Below are 18,236 nucleotides of genomic sequence, written 5' to 3'. Positions count from 1 at the left end.
AAAATTGCAAGTTTAAGTTAAAAGGTGAAATAGCGATTCGAATTACTTACCTCTGATTGCTTGAAATAACCTTAAAGGAAATAGACGTTAAGAGAGAAAAAAAAAGGTGATTTAAAGATAAAAACCATGAGAAATAAATGAAATAATGCAAGCAAATACAAAAAAAAAAAGAATATATATATATATATATATATATAGTAAGTAAAGTAAAATAATAAAAACATGTGTATAACGAATAAATAGATAACAACCAAGAATAAATAAAAATAAAAAATATCAAAAAGGTGCGATGATAATAATAAAGGATGAACAAAATAAAAATAAATAAATAAAAATATTTATGTTAATAATAAATAATAATAGTGATAAATAAAAAATATATACATAAATACGTTAATAGTAAAAACTATGATAATAGTTATATGTAAAAAATATATATATATAAAAAGAAAGAAAATATATATATATAATAAAAAATATATAAATAATAAGAAAAAGGATTAAATTGAAAACGAAATAAATTCAAGGGTCAATTTACAAGGATTTCGGGTTCAATAATCGATTCAGAGGACCAAATTAAATGATTTAAAAACTGGAGAACCAAAAAGCGAATCTCTCCCTTCTTGTAAAAAACACGCGGGTCTGAGGAGTTCATCGGGTCGGGTCGTAAGGCTGGAACGGGTTTAATATATAAGTCAACATTTTTTTTAAGACTCATTTTCTTCTCTTCTCCAAAACCAGAAAGAAAGAGAGAGTTGAAACTCTCTCAACCTTCCCTCACCGGGGAAGGGAACGCCGCCCGTCAACGGCGATAACCACGGCGGCCGGTGCGGCGGCGAACGGCGGTCGCAGGGACCAAAACGGTCCCAAAAATTTCCTTTTCTCATCCTTAACCCGATTCCCAACTTATTTCGGCTAAAAACCGACCCCTAACACCTAGATCTAATCTTTTACCTTTCGAAAGTTTGGAACTCTGGTGACCGTCGGGCTTCCGAAATGGGAACAAGGTATAGCTTCCTCTCTTTTTCTCTTTCTTTTCTTTCAACCTTCAAATCTCTGTATATATCTTGTATTTTTTGTGTAAAGAAAAGAAAAAAAAATCGTGTAAAGCAGTGTGTATGCGTGAAAAAAAAGGCTTGTATTTCTCTTCACTATTCGTAAAAAAAACCGTCCCTTTTACTGGGTTTACAAGCTTATTATTTATAATACAAATAAACCCTATTTTTAGCCTTGTTTGAGTCCTAATCGAACTCTACTTGTGTTGGTTGTTGGTGACGAGCGTCGGACGCTTCGGAGCTGTTGGAGGCGAGAGACGTGCGCCGTGAAACTCGGAGATGAGGACCCGTGAGGCTTGATGATGCGGCGCTGGCTTGGATGAGATGGGATTAAGGTCTCTGGAAACCCTAATCTGATGTAGGTCGTGGGTTACTGGGCCTTGTTTGGGCCACTGGTTCTTGTTGGCATTTGGCTTTTGGACCTGTAAAACCAATGGGAACACTAATGTAATAGATATATTTATATAATATGACCTATGATGTAAATACATTATATAATGTAACGACATTAAAGGACATATATTATATAATGCAACAACATTAAAGGACAAAATTTGGTGTCTTCAATAGGTTAATGGGAACGAATAATTGACTAAAAAAATCAATATATAAAATTTAATTTTTAAATTGAAATTTTAATTTGAGTGACTAAAATAGGTGTAAAAAGAAAATTTAGCGATGATGTGTAGTTGACCTTTAAAAATTAAAAAAATGAGTAAAAGATGAATATATAAAAAAGGTACACCGAATACCATCAAATTTTAGGTATTGTATCGTTTATACTATTAGATTTTTAATTTTTCCAATTATAGCACTAAACTTTAGTTTTCGTTTCAATTATATCATTAGATTGTTAAAACGTTAACAACCAGATCAAAATGACATTGTTTTGGTGAGATGTCTATCTCAACATCTGTCAATTAAATCATTGTATTGTTAATGATTTAACAATTTTGTGGTATAATTGAAAAGAAAATCAAAATTTAGTACTATAATTGAAAAAACTAAAAGTTTAATGAAATAAACGATATAGCATCTAACGTTTGATGATATCTGATGTAGTTTCCCCTAAAAGAACAACGAACTATGTTAGAATTGGAGTTGGGTAATATAAGTGCACTATGTCCAGTAGGGTTATAACGCCTAACCCGTTCCAATCTCTATTTCTTCCTCTCTGCGTCCTCGAGTTTTGGTTTTGGGTTTAGGAGTCTACTTTCTATTCAGTCTTTCACATGGCGGGTGCTGGAATCCACCCTTATCACCAGCAGTGGCCTCCAGTCCAAGCTCCTCCGCCCCCTCCATCCGCGCCTCCTCCGCCACCTGGTCCCTCTCATCATGACGAGGTCAACTCTCTCTCACTCCACCCTTTTTTTTCAGGCCTTAGATTTCAGCATGAATTGCATGTTTGATAGTTATCGAACACTAATGGCCCCTTTTTGAGATTTCCGCATAAGTAACTACGATGTAGTAGTTCCTTTTCTCCTAGCTTAGCTACGGAGGGGCGGGTGGGTAGTCGTAAAATTTAAAATTATCATATATTTTAAAATTTTATTTGTATTTTTTTTATTGAAAATCTGTTTTTGTCTATGAATTTTATAATTCAAGTTCGTCACTAGAATTTTAGAAGATCAAATCCGACCCTTGACATAAAATCCTTGCCTCCGTAAAAGTTAATATATTTAATGTGTATAGTGTATACAAACCTATCTTTGTAGAGCATGCATTTTTGTTTTCACGTACATGTTTATAGTTATTTCCTTGGATAGTTGGATATTGTAAAAATTAATAGAAATATTTGTGCTGGATTTAGGTCCGTACTATCTTCATTACGGGTCTTCCTGAAGATGTCAAAGAGAGAGAGCTGCAGAATTTACTTAGATGGCTTCCAGGTTTTGAAGCTTCGCAAGTGAACTACAAGGGAGAAAAGCCTATGGGTTTCGCTCTCTTCTCAAATGCACAATTTGCAGTTGCTGCCAAGGATGCCCTTCAGGTATCATAAATTTATTTAATTGGTGTTTTTCATTTTACTCATCTGAGTTAGTTCACTTTTTTTCAAAGCTCTGATTGGGTTTGATTTGGGCTTGTGCTAGGAAATGGTTTTTGATGCTGAGTCGAAGTCCCTTTTGCACACAGAGATGGCAAAGAAGAATCTATTTGTTAAAAGAGGTAAGTTGTCACTTTAACACTTTGTTTAATGCTAGAGAAACATACTTTACATTGTTATAAAGAAATGCACAGACAAAAAGTGTGTTAAACTGGAGATAAATTAATGCAAAACGCATAATCTGGTTTGAAATGAGCATGACATGTGAAAGATAATTAGATGATAGTCCTAAGTACATAACAACACTGTGAAATGAAATTTTTAGGAGCTAGATTTTGGGTGAGTGTGGCTGAAATATTGTCAAAAGTTTTGCTTTACATGATCAATTTTAGATGTCTACTGTTGCTATTCTTCAAATATTGTAAATTTCATACAATAATTAGAAGAAGGAATGTTAAAAGGAAGTGAGCTAACAATAATATCTATTACCATTATGATGCAATGATCATATGTAATTTCTTTGTAGCTTATTCATTGAATAGAGGCTCCAACAAAGTGGAATATTTGTTTTGAAGCAGCCATCCCCTTTTGGAAACATTAATTCTGAAGTTGGAAAACTTCCATTTAGATAGGCTGATTTGACAGTCGATGAATTTTGTCTCTGTTTTCAATTCCTGTCCTTTTTTTCTTTGTTTCACCTACGGATGACAATACAAACAAAGTGATATTGTGAGTTTTGGAGAAAAAAAAATAGCTAGAAGAATTATTGAACTTTTGGACCAAATTGTAGTTATTCAGTTGTCACTTTTCTAAATTTTCAATGGGCTCTTTCTTTTTCTTCTTGAAATTTGGTTTTGTTGGTTAAGGTGTGTACAGTTTGAAGTTTCCATTGAAGAGTTCTAGTATCTTCTTCTAAGTTGATTTATCCCCAGGAATATGATATTTAGTTTACTGTTCCAGGCTTCCAGCTTATTATCTAGTTGCACATGAATAATTCATTTTTTTTAAAATGCCATAAGTTCCCAATACGTGTGACTACTGAATAATTATTTGATTTTAAGGTCTCGTAAGTTGCTCATATTTCAAATCTGAACATAAATTGTGGAATAATCTTCTACCTTGAGAAGCCTTTAAGATAAAATAAGCCTTTTGGTTATCCACCTCTTTATGGGGTTGTCATGTGTTTGAGTGGGTATGTGAGAGTTGTAAGTGGATGAGGGGGGAGAGAAACATGGTGATCTGGTGTTTGGATAATATAAAATGTAAATTTTCCATGGTCAAGAACCTATTTTATGTTTTGTGATATTTATTCTACAGGAATAGTAACAGATTCTGATGCATATGATCAAAGCAAACGGTTGCGAACCGGTGGCAATTATTCCCACAGTCCTTATTCAACTCCACCTCCATTTCACCCTCCTGCACCTGTTTGGGGACCACATGGGTAAGAAGCTATGCGAAGATGTGGGTTGTATTCTGCTGTGATCAAGTTTGCCTTGTAGTATGTAATATCAGTTATAGTTGCAACATTTCTTGTTAAAGTTAAGCTTTATTTTCCCTAGGTATATGGCTCCAACTCCTCCCCTTCCTCCTCCATATGACCCGTATGGATGTTATCCTGTTCCTCCAATGCCAGTGCCAATGCCAACTCCAGCTCCAAGCAGTTATGTGCCTATTCTGGTAATTTCTATGTTTCACATGCCCTTTCCTCTTCTGGTTTAGATTTTGTATCAATTTTATTATCCATTTTTTTCTTCTAAATTATAGAAATAGTGGGTTATGAAGACTCTTTAATAACAATTAATTTTTAGCATAATATACCTTGATTGCAATGAACTTCTGCTAAAAAGTTGCCTTTTTGGACACTGTAGATATGACTATTGAGTCCAATGCTTTATGGATAGTTGTCAATGAACGGGTGTTAATGTGCTAGCATCTTATTAGGATGCTGTTCATTTTCCTGAGAAACTTAGATGCAGCCTCCATCACGTGTCCTATTTTCTGGAAGTAAATTTTCACCATTGCAGTTTGACATATACCAAGCAAATGTTTAAAATTGTCAAAAATACTTTTATCTAGCATGTTTTCTCTTTGTGAATTTGTGGCAGTTACAAAGTTGGACTTCCCTTGTTTAGGTTGATTATACTTTTGTCCTTGTCTAATAGTCACGTGATTATGTTTTTCATATGCTTCTTTGGTATTTTATATACGTGTAACATGTTCAGGTACAAACAATTGATTTCAGTACTTTTTTCTCTATTTTCTAGTTATCTTTCCATATATGTGTATTTTAAATCTCATTGTAATCAGTAGAACTCTTTTATCATTCTATCAACACTAGCTAATATGTTTTGATAGACTAAGCAATATTTTTTTATCTAAGATATTTTCAAGGATTGTATACTTAGCATTTTGCAAGACTTAATCTTTTTATTGACGGGTTACTGACAAACAATGATGAATGTGCTTCTTCTAATATTGTATGCTAGAAAGATATCCTTTTGGGACTCTTCTAACCTGAAAGTTTTTCCTCTGTCATAGCCATGGATTTGACATCCTTACCTTGAACATCCCTCTCTGGGTGTAAAATCACATTATTAAAGAACCTGTGTACTGTGTATAATAGGTCTCTACAGAATTTCTACGAGGAACATGCCTGATGCAAACTTGAGCAAGCTACTGTGTGATAGCCTTTTAATTCTGTATTAGGCTTGTATTTACTAGAATTTACTAGAAGAGGACATTTTCTTCTTTCTGTTAAATTCTATCAAGCTTCTGTTCCTTGTTATAACCACAGTACATGCTTTTCAGAGTTTGATGTGCGATAATGTTTTGTTTTTTATTTTCTATTATGATACATCACATAGCCTAGTAAGTTTCAGATGTTGTCCATTTACTTTTAACGATATTTTTATTGGCAGAATACCAAAGATAACCCTCCTTGCAATACCTTATTTATTGGCAATCTTGGAGAGAATATTAATGAGGAAGAATTGAAGGGCCTATTCAGCGTGTAAGAATGAATTAGCCACTGGCTAGTTTCTGGGCTGTCTTATTTCTTATTTGAGTTTTGGGTTGCTTGCTGATGACGGTTTGGTATATTTCGTACTTCCGCTTTACATGCAGTCAACCTGGTTTTAAGCAAATGAAGATCTTGAGACAAGAGAGGCATACTGTTTGCTTTATTGAATTTGAAGTAAGTTTATCTATTTGTATGCCAAGCAATTATGCATGGAATGAAATTTTCTTGGGTTTTATTCATAATCTTAAGAGTTTGTTCACCAACTTGCAGGATGTGAGTACTGCAACCAATGTGCACCACAGTTTACAGGGTGCTGTGATACCTAGTTCTGGTTCTGTTGGCATGCGAATACAGTATCCTCATATTTTGTTGTTGCTTTATTTTGTTAAGTGTTGTTTCCCTATTTCCATTCTTATGTGAACCGTTGCATATAATCGGTGCTTTATTCATGTTCTATTTCATGGGTTTGTGTCTTGATTCTTCTTGCTTCTTGTTATCTTAGTTTAGGAATGACAATCCACAAATACCTCCTCTTTGATTTCTCAATAAAGAACGGCTCTATGAGTTCCTAACAGGGTTGAACCGAGACTTGGACGGATTTCGTGGCCGTATTCTAGGTAGGACCCCTCTTCCAACCATTGGAGAAGCATTTGTAGAGGTTCGGAGAGAAGAAAATCGTCGTCGAGTGATGATGGGAGATTCCAAGGAACCAAAACCCGTGACCAATTCTGGTCATAGTCCTATTGAATCATCTGCCTTGGTCTCAAGGGGCCCTCAATCTCAAAAGAATCAAGCAGGGAATGATTCAAAACCATAGTCACAAGGATCGTGGTACGCTCAATACGGGAACGCGGAACGGGATCGCAATTCGCTAGGTCCCTAAAATTCGGTACGAGGGGGGTAGACTTCTTTCGGATCGCTCCGGTACGATGTACCATATAAATTGGTACGATGTATCAGTTTCTTAGATAGAGATCAATTATGCATGGCTCCTTTAGGAACAAAATAATTCAAAACTCAAAATCTAATACGCATAAATCCGATTTAAGGACTAAAATAAATTGAATCAAAAATGAGCATGGCTCCTTTAGGAATAAACCCAAGCGAACAAAAATGGACCACCCTGGACCCCAATTAAACGACAGTGTTTAACCAAACTATCTAAAGCCTTTAAAATTTAACCTAAAAATAGATCATAATTTATGCTAAACCTAATCCCTTCCCCCTGCACCGTTTTGAACCTCTTCTCTTCTTCATCCTCTACTCCTCACACCCGTATGGCCTAAAGTCTTCACAGCCCCAGACCCGAGCAACTTCGAACCCTCTTCTCTTCCATCACCTGAGAAGGAAACCCAAAAGGCTTTGATCATCGATCATCAGCCCCGACGAGGAGCTGTTTTGAAACGATTTCCCCTCCCTCTTATTCTCCTCTGATTTTTTCTCTCAAACCCCCAATCCCTTTATTTTTCTGATTGCATCTCCTCTTATCCCTGCTGCTAAACTACGATGTACCGAAACGATCCGAATGCGTTCATACCGCATTTTGGATCGCAACGTTCAGTACGTAGATCGTGGCCAAATGAGCGATTTATGTAACTATGTTCAAAACTAAGTCGCTTAGGAGATCGACTATGGTGTAGCTACTGTAACCGTACTGGTTACACAAAGGAGAAATGTTTCAAGCTCCACGGTTATCCTGGTACAAAAAAAATTCAGAAGGAAAATAAGGCTCTTTTATCCTTGGGCAGCTCATCCACAGCGACCCCTGTACTTAATGAAGCTGTTCAGGATGTTTGCCTAACAAAATCCCAACTTGAAACTCTTCACAAGTTACTCGGTGCACCAATAAGCCATGGTTCCTTGGCTGTTCAAGGTACTGCTTTTAATATTAATTCTGAATCTAGTAATCATCCATCCTGGATTCTAGATTCGGGAGCATCCGATCACATGACAGGTAATTTATCACTATTCCATACGTATGCCCCCTGCCACAACCAATCTCGAATTCGGATAGCTGATGGTTCATACTCATCTATTGCTGGAATTGGGGCTGTTCGACTCACTAAGGACTTCTCACTCGAGAAAGTTCTTCATGTCCCTAGTTTATCTTGTAATTTACTGTCAGTAAGTAAACTTACTGAAGACAAGGTTGTTTGTGCTGAATTTTCTGCTGATGGTTGTATTATACAGGAACAGAAATCGGGGAGGATGATTGGCACTGCTAAGGTTGATGATAGACTCTATATATGGGATGATTACAAGGACAAGAATAAAAAGGAGTATTTGCTTTCTCTTCTTCAAACGAGGACACTGTCATGACGTGGCATTGTAGGTTAGGACATCCAAATTTCTTGTATTTGAAGCAGTTGCTTCCTATGTTATTTCGCAATAAAAAAATTGATTCCCTAAAATATGAAATATGTCAATTGTCAAAATATACCCGTGTTCCTTATCCTTTGAAGCCTTATATACAATCCAAACCTTTCTCTTTGATTCATAGTGACCTTTGGGGGCCAAGTCGTGTTAAAATCATCACGGGTGCTAGATGGTTCATAACATTTATTGATGACCATACTAGAGTATGTTGGGTTTACCTCCTAAAAGAAAAAACAGAAACACCAAAATTATTCTAGAATTTCTACTCCATGATCCGAACCCAATTTGACTCAAACATACACACGCTCCGCACTGATAATGGAAGGGAGTATTTCAATTCTGTTTTAACCCCCTATCTCTCTGAACAAGGCATCGTTCATCAAAGCTCTTGTCCTGACACACCTCAACAAAACGGGATCTCATAAAGAAAAAATAGACACCTACTAGCTATTGCTCGAGCCTTAATGTTTACCATGAAAGTTCCAAAATACTATGGGGGAGGTTGTCCTTATTGCATGTTATTTAATAAACCGTATGCCTTCTAGAGTTCTTAATCTCCAAACTCCTTTACATATCCTACAAAAAAACTTCCCCCTATTTCGTGTTATTATCCTACCAGCCAAGATATTTGGTTGTAAAGCCTTTGTACATAATCACCAACCTAATCAATCCAAACTTGATCCCTGAGCACACCTATGCATATGTTACTCACCCACCTTGCGCCACATATTTGTCTCTCGTGATGTCACTTTTTTTGAAAACGAACCATATTTTTCTGCCACTCATCTTTAGGGGGAGACACTTAGTGAAGATGAGACTCTTCATACTCTTCTTATTATACCCCCTGAGCCTATCCTGAACACCTCTGTCATACAAAATTCTAAGGATGACCCTGCCCTCAAAACACCAGATTTGAGTGTTCCACTGGAGAAAGATGAACTTCCCAGCCATGAAATCCCCATTGGAAGTAAGCTTTAACAATCTAATCCCTTTGAGATACCCCAACTATAGCCTCCAGAAATCATTGTTTATTCTCGGAAACATTTCCCTCCTAAACGACACAGCAGCAGTGCCAAATTCATCCAACTCCGATGACTGTCCTGTTCCAGATCAGTCTCCTGGTTCGTCGAATATGGACCTTCCCATTGTTGTTCGTAAAGGCACAAGAACTTGTACTCGGCATCCAATCTCTCGGTTTGTATCCTATGGAAATTTATCTAAAGCTTACAAAACTTTTGTAACTAATATTGACAGTGTAGAGACTCCAAGAAATGTGAAAGAGGCTTTGAAATCAACCGAATGGAGACATGTTGTTTTTGAAGAAATGAATGCTCTCAAAAATAATGGGACATGGGAAGTTGCAGATCTGCCAGAAGGGGAGAAAACCGTGGGTTGTAAATGGATTTTCACCACAAAAATCAAGCATGATGGGAGTATTGATCGACACAAGGCCCGACTTGTGGCAAGAGGTTTTACTCAAACCTATGGTCTCAACAATGATGAGACATTTGCCCCCGTTGCAAAGCTCAATACTGTTCGAGTGCTCCTTTCCTTCGGTGTCAACCTTGATTAGCCCTTAACACAACTTGATGTTAAAAATGCATTCCTCAACGGAGACTTGAGTGAGGAGGTATATATGGACTTTCCACCAGGTTTTGAAGAAGAAAAAGGGCGAGTATGCAGATTAAAGAAGTCCTTATACGGACTGAAACAATCCCCAAGAGTTTGGTTCAGCCGGTTTACCAAGGCTATGACCAGCAGGAATTACACTCAAGGGAAAGCAGATCATACACTATTTTACAAACACTCGGGAAGTGGGAAATACTCTATTCTTATCGTCTATGTTGATGATATTATCCTAACAGGGGATGATTCAAGTGAGTTGATGAAACTAAAAGACTTCCTAAGCACAAAATTTGAGCTTAAAGATTTGGGGAATCTCAAATACTTCCTTGGCATGGAAGTAGCACTGACTTGGACAAGCATCTCTATTTTCCAACGAAAGTATGTTCTTGATTTATTGGCTGAAACTGGCATGCTAGGTTGTAAACCTGCTGAGACCTCAATGGTGTTCAATTCTAAGCTAGACAATGATGATGATGGGGAAGAAGTAGACAGGGGTAGATACCAGCAACTCGTGGGAAAACTTATTTATCTATCTCACACCCGACCTGATATTGCATTCGGGGTGAGTGTCATCAGTCAATATAGGAAAAATTTGGGGGAAGTTTACAGGATGCTAATGTATTTGAAGGGATCACCGAGTAAAGGTCTTCATTTCAAGAAAAATACCAGTCGTGATAGAACTTTACACTGATGCAGATTGGGCAGGATCAGTGAGTGACAGACGATCTACAAGTGGTTATTGTAGTTATGTGTGGGGCAATCTTGTGACATGGAGAAGTAAAAAACAGTCCGTTGTGGCTCGTAGCAGTGCAGAGGCAGAATATCGAGCTTTGTCTCATGGTATATGTGAGGGAATTTGGTTACAAAGATTAATGAAGGAACTTAAAGTATCCTATGTTAAACCTATGAAGGTATATTGTGATAATCAAGTTGTTGTCAGTATACCACATAACCCAGGTCATCACGATCGGACTAAACACGTGGAGATAGATCGTCATTTCATCAAAGAGAAGGTAAATTCAGGATAAGTTTGTACCATCTATCTTCCTACTAAGCAACAAGTTGCAGACTTGCTAACTAAAAGTCTGAGTAAGAATATGTTTGAAGATTTTATTGGCAAGCTGGGATTGATAAATATCTACACACCAGCTTGAGGGAGAGTGCTAGAAATCCTAGAATTAAGAAACTGAATCTTCTTCTTTATTTTTAGGAGTTAACCTAGTGTAAATATGTCTCTAATTGTAGTTCCTTATTTTTAGGGGTACTTTCCTATTTTTTGTACTAATCCTTCCTTTAAAGTTGTAATATGCTGTTAGAGAAATATCAGAATCATTATTTTCTCAAATCAGTTCAGTAAATGTAAAATGTAAATTTTGAATTCAACTATTTCTCTATCTAGCATTATTTGTTCATTAGGACTTAATAATTCAATTTGTCTATATTTGTACTTCTTTGCATTATCTTACAACTTTAAAACACATTCATATGTAATGTTTTGAATGACAGTTTTTATTTACCTTTCTTGTACGTTGCACTTATCAAAACTAGTAATTACACTTATTTCATATGCACGATATTAGAAATTATATACTTTCAAGAAATAACTTCTTAAAAAATTAAAGAATATGAAAGTAAAGTATGTATGGTTGAGAAACTACATATACAAGAGGATAAACATTTTAAAAAAATGTCGAATGCCAAAGAATGGTATTGGGAAAATAAGGAGGGCCACATTTTAAAATGTCCATGGGGCTAAAACAAGAATATTGAAGAAGCCAAGGGGATTTAGTTTCACTTACTCCGCTCTTTTTTTTTGGTTATGTTATTAGCTTTACATGTTCCATCCATAACTTTGTTATAAATGCCTCTGTGAACATTGTTTTATTTCTTGACTTTGTTATATAGATATTCAAAGAATCCTTTTGGTAAAAGGAAGGACGGTCATCTAGTTGCTTCCCCCAGTGCAAATGGGCCAGCAGCAGCTATGACTTACCAGTAGATCATGGGGATCTTCTCTGTTTTCTGTGCTCCGATCAATACATGCTAGGATGCATCTTGCAGCTGTTGCATGCATCTATTTCATTATCAACATCAGCATTGGCATCTCTTCTCATGTGTTTGAATTCGCATTGTGGTGTCATGAGTGCACTATTTGCTCATGTTATATCATTTTGCCTAAGACATGCATTTGTCTGCAACATATTTTATATGGCAGTTTAACTTTATAGGTTCAGATGAATTTGATATTTGTACAAGTGGTGCATCGTCTACAGTTTCGGTTAATTTGTTTGTGTGCTATTCCCCCTCATGTTGAACATTGACCAAACCATGATGTTGGTCTAGAGCTGTTTAATATTAGGGTTAAACTGCATCACACAGCATACATCAGGATTTGATGCACACATACATTGCATTACTAGCATGACATTCAAAGGCGATCCTCAGTTTCGTTTCATCACTGGTTTGATTTAAAGACGTAGAAGATCATTCCATTTTTCATTATATACATGAAATTCAAATAACTGTTTCCATAGCCATAGGCACCATGTGTTCACGCCGGAGAAGCAATTTTGGAAAATATGTAAGCTGCTATGATCTAACTACATTACATCAGAAGAAAAACCTGATTTTCGTATCATGACATTATTGGTGATTCGAAAATGTAGGGAAGCATAACATTTCTGATTTAGGGTGTTGGAAGAGTATTAGGAGGATGTGATTTTATATGCATGCAGGATAAGCTACTCTGCTTGAGGTGAATGGTGCTTCAGCCCATAATTTATCACAGGTAAAACTTTTAGTAGTAGTCAAAAGTGAATCCATGTGGATGTTTCATGTTCTGTTGTCCCAGGCACTATTCATGGGGATTTTGGGAGTTGTACCAAGGTAACTATCTACTCTCTTGTCATTACACTCTTTTCATGTTTCCGACCAACTTCGATTTTGGAGGAAAAACTATTTAGTGTCTCCGTCTTTTAGAACTCGAACCAAATATATATAAAAGAAATAATCTAATTGAATTCCATTGGTTTGGATCAATTTAGTTTATTGATTTTTAAAATTTTATTCTTATATGCAATTTTAAGTTTTCATTTCACTAATTTAATGTACACATACAATATAAAAATAATAAATTAATTATAATGAAATTCAAGATCCAAATAATTATATCTTTTTCGTGTGAACAACGTTAGGCAAGTCTAATTTTTATCATGGGCATATATAAAATGTAGCAGATTGTTATATTTTTATTACTGAAAATCAATTGCCTTATATAAATAATCTATTATAATCAAAACATAAAAAACCTGTATTAGATCATTAACGATTGCAGCGATGGGATTTTTTGAAATGATTTTGAGATGAAATGTTGGAAGTCGTTAGTAACCAATTTTAAGGTGCACTTGGAACGTCTAAAATCTGATAATTTTAATAAAATATTTTATTTTTATAAAAAATATTAAATTTTGGTTTGTGAAAATAAAAAAAGTATTCGGGAGTCGGTTACGTGTGGAGAAGGATTAGTATTCCTATAGCGTCTAAAAATTAGTATTTAGTTGATTACCTTATATCGAAAATTGAAAATGTTGAGTTCGAGGTTTTATTTAATTTAAAATTATTATAGATGTCAAGTTTGGAAAAGGGTGTCAGTTTACTAAAACTAATAATGACCACCTTAGCAGCATGTAATGTTAAAACTTCGTTATTAATCTACATAAATAAACATTGCCTCAAAGTTTTAGAAATCATGATATGGGGTTTTCAAAAAGATTTTGATTTACTTCGAGAATTATCATTGGTTACCCTTGAGCATAACGTGAAGTATTAAGAGATCAATAACTTTGATGAGATGTCAAGCTTATGAAAAAATGAAAACACAACAAAGCACAAAACATGACAAAAGGAAATTTAGCAGAAATGATAATTAAAGGAATGTGAACTGACAAATAAATCGTTAAATACAACTCATAGATGAGGTTAAACAAATAAAACACGCAAAGGAAAGTAAGGTCCTAAACCGTATGTATTCCAGTTCTCTTAAGGCTTCCACATTGCTCTAGTGGGTGTAGGCTTTGCTAAATTCTCTACATGAAGTTTTATTCTAAAAAGGTTCCCGAAATGTCCTTACAACATATTAATGTTAATAAAGACTTCGATTCTAGTCTATTACAAATTTTGCGAATCGAATTCAGTTTAGGGGACTACATAACTAAATGTGTGTCATATAACTGATATCTAGCTAAACACTTAGAATGCTTTCCAGAAGTACTTTGCCAGACCAACACGAAAAAGAACTAAGTTCCTCTGTGGTGTGGCGTTTCCCCCTACGTATGTGAAACGGGACGGAGCTCGGGTATAGAGCTATGATATGAAATTGTTCTAAATATATTCAATCAAGTGAAAACATTAACTAGAGAGAAAATATTTTTCCAATTTTTAAAAAAACTTAAATAACTATAAATTAAATAAATTTGAACTCAAATTTTCCAAATTCCAAATATAGGGTAATCAACTCGTGGTTTGACTCTAAATTTTTGTTTTAGAAAACACAAGTCCCAGAGGAGGTGTCAAGCTGTCGCAATCGACCCTTCGGGGGGGAATTGACTAATTAAAACGATGGGAGTTTTTAAAATTATTTTGAGGTGAAATTTTGGGAGTCACCACCACTCATTTTTAAGGTGCGATTGGAACACCTAAAATCGGATAATTCTAATAAAATATTTTATTTTTATAAAAATAGAAAAATTTGGTATGCGAAAACCAAAAAATAGGTTTTGTAGTCGGTTACGCGTGGGGAAAGGTTAGCATCCCCACATCGCCCAAAAATTGATACCTAATCGATTAACCTATATCTAAAATTGAAAATTTTGAGTTCGATGTTTTATTTAATTTAAAAATTATTATGGATGCTAAGTTTGAAAAAGGATGTCAGTTTACTAAACCAATAACGACCACCCTCGAGCATATAATGTAAAAACTTTGTTATTCATCTACATAAACGAACATTGTCTTAAAGTTTGAGAAATCTTGATATGTGGTTTTGAAAAGGATGTTGATTTACTTCGGGAATTACCGGTGGTCACCCTCTGAGCGTAACACGGAGGATACACTATTAATTCCTTAATAAATGAACATTGCCTCATTATTTTAAAATCAAAGTGCAATCATACAACCTTTTTAAAAAAACCTAATTATACTAAGTGGGTTATTTAAGGCAATCTCTAATTTAAAGTGTCAATTATAAGCTTTAGATAACCTAAAAATGGGTTCTAATATTAATCTTAAATTGCTTTAACCAATTATTGAATCGAATAATCGAAATGGTCCCTTGAGCATGTTAATGAGTGAGCCAATTCAATTTACTCCCTAAGTTAAAGGACTAAAGTTAAATTAAGCCTAAAATAGAGGAACTAATTATTAACCATAATTGATTTTAGAAATTTTAATCGAATAATTAAAATAAAACTCTGAGTATAGTCAAAGACTATCCTAAACATCCACCTAATTAATCTAAGTGAGGACCTACTTAAAGAAATAAAATCCAAAGAATTAATCTAAATCAAATAACCCCAAATTTAAAGCTAAATCAAGTAAGTACGATTATAAATTAAGATTTAAAAAAAGTAACAAATAATAAATGCAAACTTTAATGATAAATCATGAATAAAAATTAAAAAAAAACTAGATAAATTGATGGGGACCAAGTAAAGACCAATTAATAAGAAATAAATACATAAAAAACAAATTTGGGCAAAAACAAAACAAAGCATGAATCAGACATTTCTTAAAAAGAATCAAAAATAAAAGAGAATATAAAATCCAAGAGGAAAATGTGACCGAGTTTAAGGAAATAAAAGAATGATAGATAATGGCAACAACTAATAAACTATCGAACAAATTAGGAGAAAATAATAATAATAATAATAATAATAATAATAATAATAATAATAATAATAATAATAATAATAAACAATCATTTAGTAAAGTAAAAATAAACAAATTTAAAACAATGGGACAACCAATTATCACATATGGAAATAAATTAGTGACAGTAAGAAAAACATACTAGTGTAAAATAAATGAGGAAAGTGAATCAAATAAAAATGGTGAGAAAAAAACATTACATAATCAGTACACACATTCGAGTAAAAAAAAATCAGGGACCAAAAGTGAGCACATAGCTATGATGAGGGACTTAAGCACAAATAACCCATAAATTTAATTATAAATAATTACCTAATCACAAAAATAAAAAATAGCAACATAAAGACATGCAATTAGAAATAAAAAGAAAAAGAACACAACAGGGGACTAAAGTGAAATTTGGTCAACTTAGGGTGATTAAAATTTAATTTTCCAATTTTTATAAACCTAAATATACTACACATGCAATAGGGAAAATTACAGTATTAGAACATTACAATTGAATTAATTACAAAACTTACACACCAGGTGACTAAAATGGAAATATATGCTAAACATGTAAGGAATTACCGCGCTCTAACCCAAACCCACTAAACGGCGCCGTTTCTTCAGGGCTATTAAACCTTGAAATTAAACAAAATAAAAAGGTTATCTCATTTGTGAAAAAAATTTGAGAGAATTCTTTCTTCTCCTCTTCCCTCTTCACCGGACTTCACGGGTTCACAATGAACCCAGATTCCAGTGGAAGCTCCGCGGCGAAGACCGCCACTAATCGGCGGCGACTGCTAGCGAAGGTAATCTTCTCCCTTACAATATAAAGGTTCTCGAATGCCCGAAATGAAAGAATCGATTTATTGTTTCGAATGGATTTCATTTCGTTTGTGGGTTCTCAAATGCTCGAAATAAAAAGGTTTATTTGTTGCTTTTTCTTTTGTTTGTTTAAAAAAAAAATGAAAGAATCGATTTATTGTTTGTTTCTTGTTTTTGTAAATGATAGAAGAGATCTTGTTTCTATTGCCTCGAATTATGGGTTGGGCAGAAGACCCTTACAATCTGATTTCATTCAGGTTTTATACCATGTTTACAGAAAAAAAATTAATCTTCATTTGTGTTATTCTGTTTTGCATGGTAGTGACGAGGACAAGAGAGCTTGCTGGGCACGCATACGCTGCTGAGCTGTGAGAAGTCGTAGGAGAGCTTCTGGAATGCACAGTTGTCACCTAAAGTGGAAGCTTCTGAAAGCTTGACGGCGGCGACAACATTTTTGGTGTGATTAGGGTTTTTAAAACCCTAATCCTTGACAAATTTGGTCCGTGGATTCCAACTAGATCTGGAGGTGGAGAAGAGCTGACGACACCCCCTAACTCCCAGTTGTTAAGAGTTTCTGCTCAGGCTCAATCTGTTGAGCTGCTAATATTATTTGGGCCAACGTAAGAGAATCGATCTTCGATCATCTCCAATTCAATTTGAATTACTCGGATAAAATTAGGTTATTACAGTTTGTTTTGGGACAAATAAACAATCTTATTAAAGATTTTGAGAAGGATAGTTCTTAAAGAGATGATTATTATTATTAAAATAAATATATTGAGAGTTAATGAAGATTTTTTAATTAAATTTCTAAAATTTATTTTAAATATTCTTAAATTGTAACTTTACTGATAAATTTATATATTTATATGTTTTGATGCATTCATAAATTTAGTGTTGTGTTTAGGGTTTAGGGTTTGTTTTAGTTATTTTCAATTGTTCATGTCGTGCGTTTCAATTCGTCTCATGTTTAGTATATTTTGTTGTATTCATGCTTTTCAAAAATATATAATAAATTTTTTACACGTTAAAAAATTAATCTATAATATTTTGTTTTCAATTTTATATATCATACAGTTTACATTACATATATAATTATTAATAATATATAATATTATAATGTAATTTTTAAAAAATGTTATCTATGTTCAAAATCATTATGAAAAGATCAACAACTTGTTGGTTTGATGGGAATGAGACATTATATCTTTTAAGCAAGATTATGTATTCGAATCTTGACGTTTATGATCGGAGTAAATTGAGTTGTGAGGATCGTCATCGCCTCTACACTACAGATCTGGATTAATCGATCAATAGATCAAATATCGATAGTTGTAAAAAAAATCTTTATAGAAGTAAAATATTAAAAATTACAAAT

The 18,236-nt window shown here is 34.3% G+C and overlaps 1 protein-coding gene across 1 annotated transcript; it reads left to right on the top strand.

Moving 5' to 3' along the window:
* Nucleotides 1-2,201: 2,201 nt before the first annotated feature.
* Nucleotides 2,202-12,578, top strand: LOC120191233 (cell wall integrity protein scw1-like). Its single transcript, XM_039194208.1, has 9 exons — nucleotides 2,202-2,398; nucleotides 2,866-3,045; nucleotides 3,146-3,221; nucleotides 4,417-4,543; nucleotides 4,662-4,779; nucleotides 6,021-6,112; nucleotides 6,226-6,295; nucleotides 6,392-6,474; nucleotides 12,029-12,578. The coding sequence occupies exons 1-9, from the start codon at nucleotides 2,288-2,290 to the stop codon at nucleotides 12,120-12,122; spliced, it is 951 nt and encodes a 316-aa protein (XP_039050139.1). The 5' UTR covers nucleotides 2,202-2,287; the 3' UTR covers nucleotides 12,123-12,578.
* Nucleotides 12,579-18,236: the final 5,658 nt, after the last annotated feature.

This window comes from Hibiscus syriacus, unplaced genomic scaffold (genome assembly GCF_006381635.1).
Source record: "Hibiscus syriacus cultivar Baekdansim isolate YM2019G1 unplaced genomic scaffold, ASM638163v2 tig00116965_pilon, whole genome shotgun sequence".
NCBI classification, from domain to species: Eukaryota; Viridiplantae; Streptophyta; class Magnoliopsida; order Malvales; family Malvaceae; genus Hibiscus; species Hibiscus syriacus.
The sequence above is the reverse complement of the archived record's forward strand: the minus strand, read 5'-3'. Positions and strand labels throughout refer to the sequence as shown.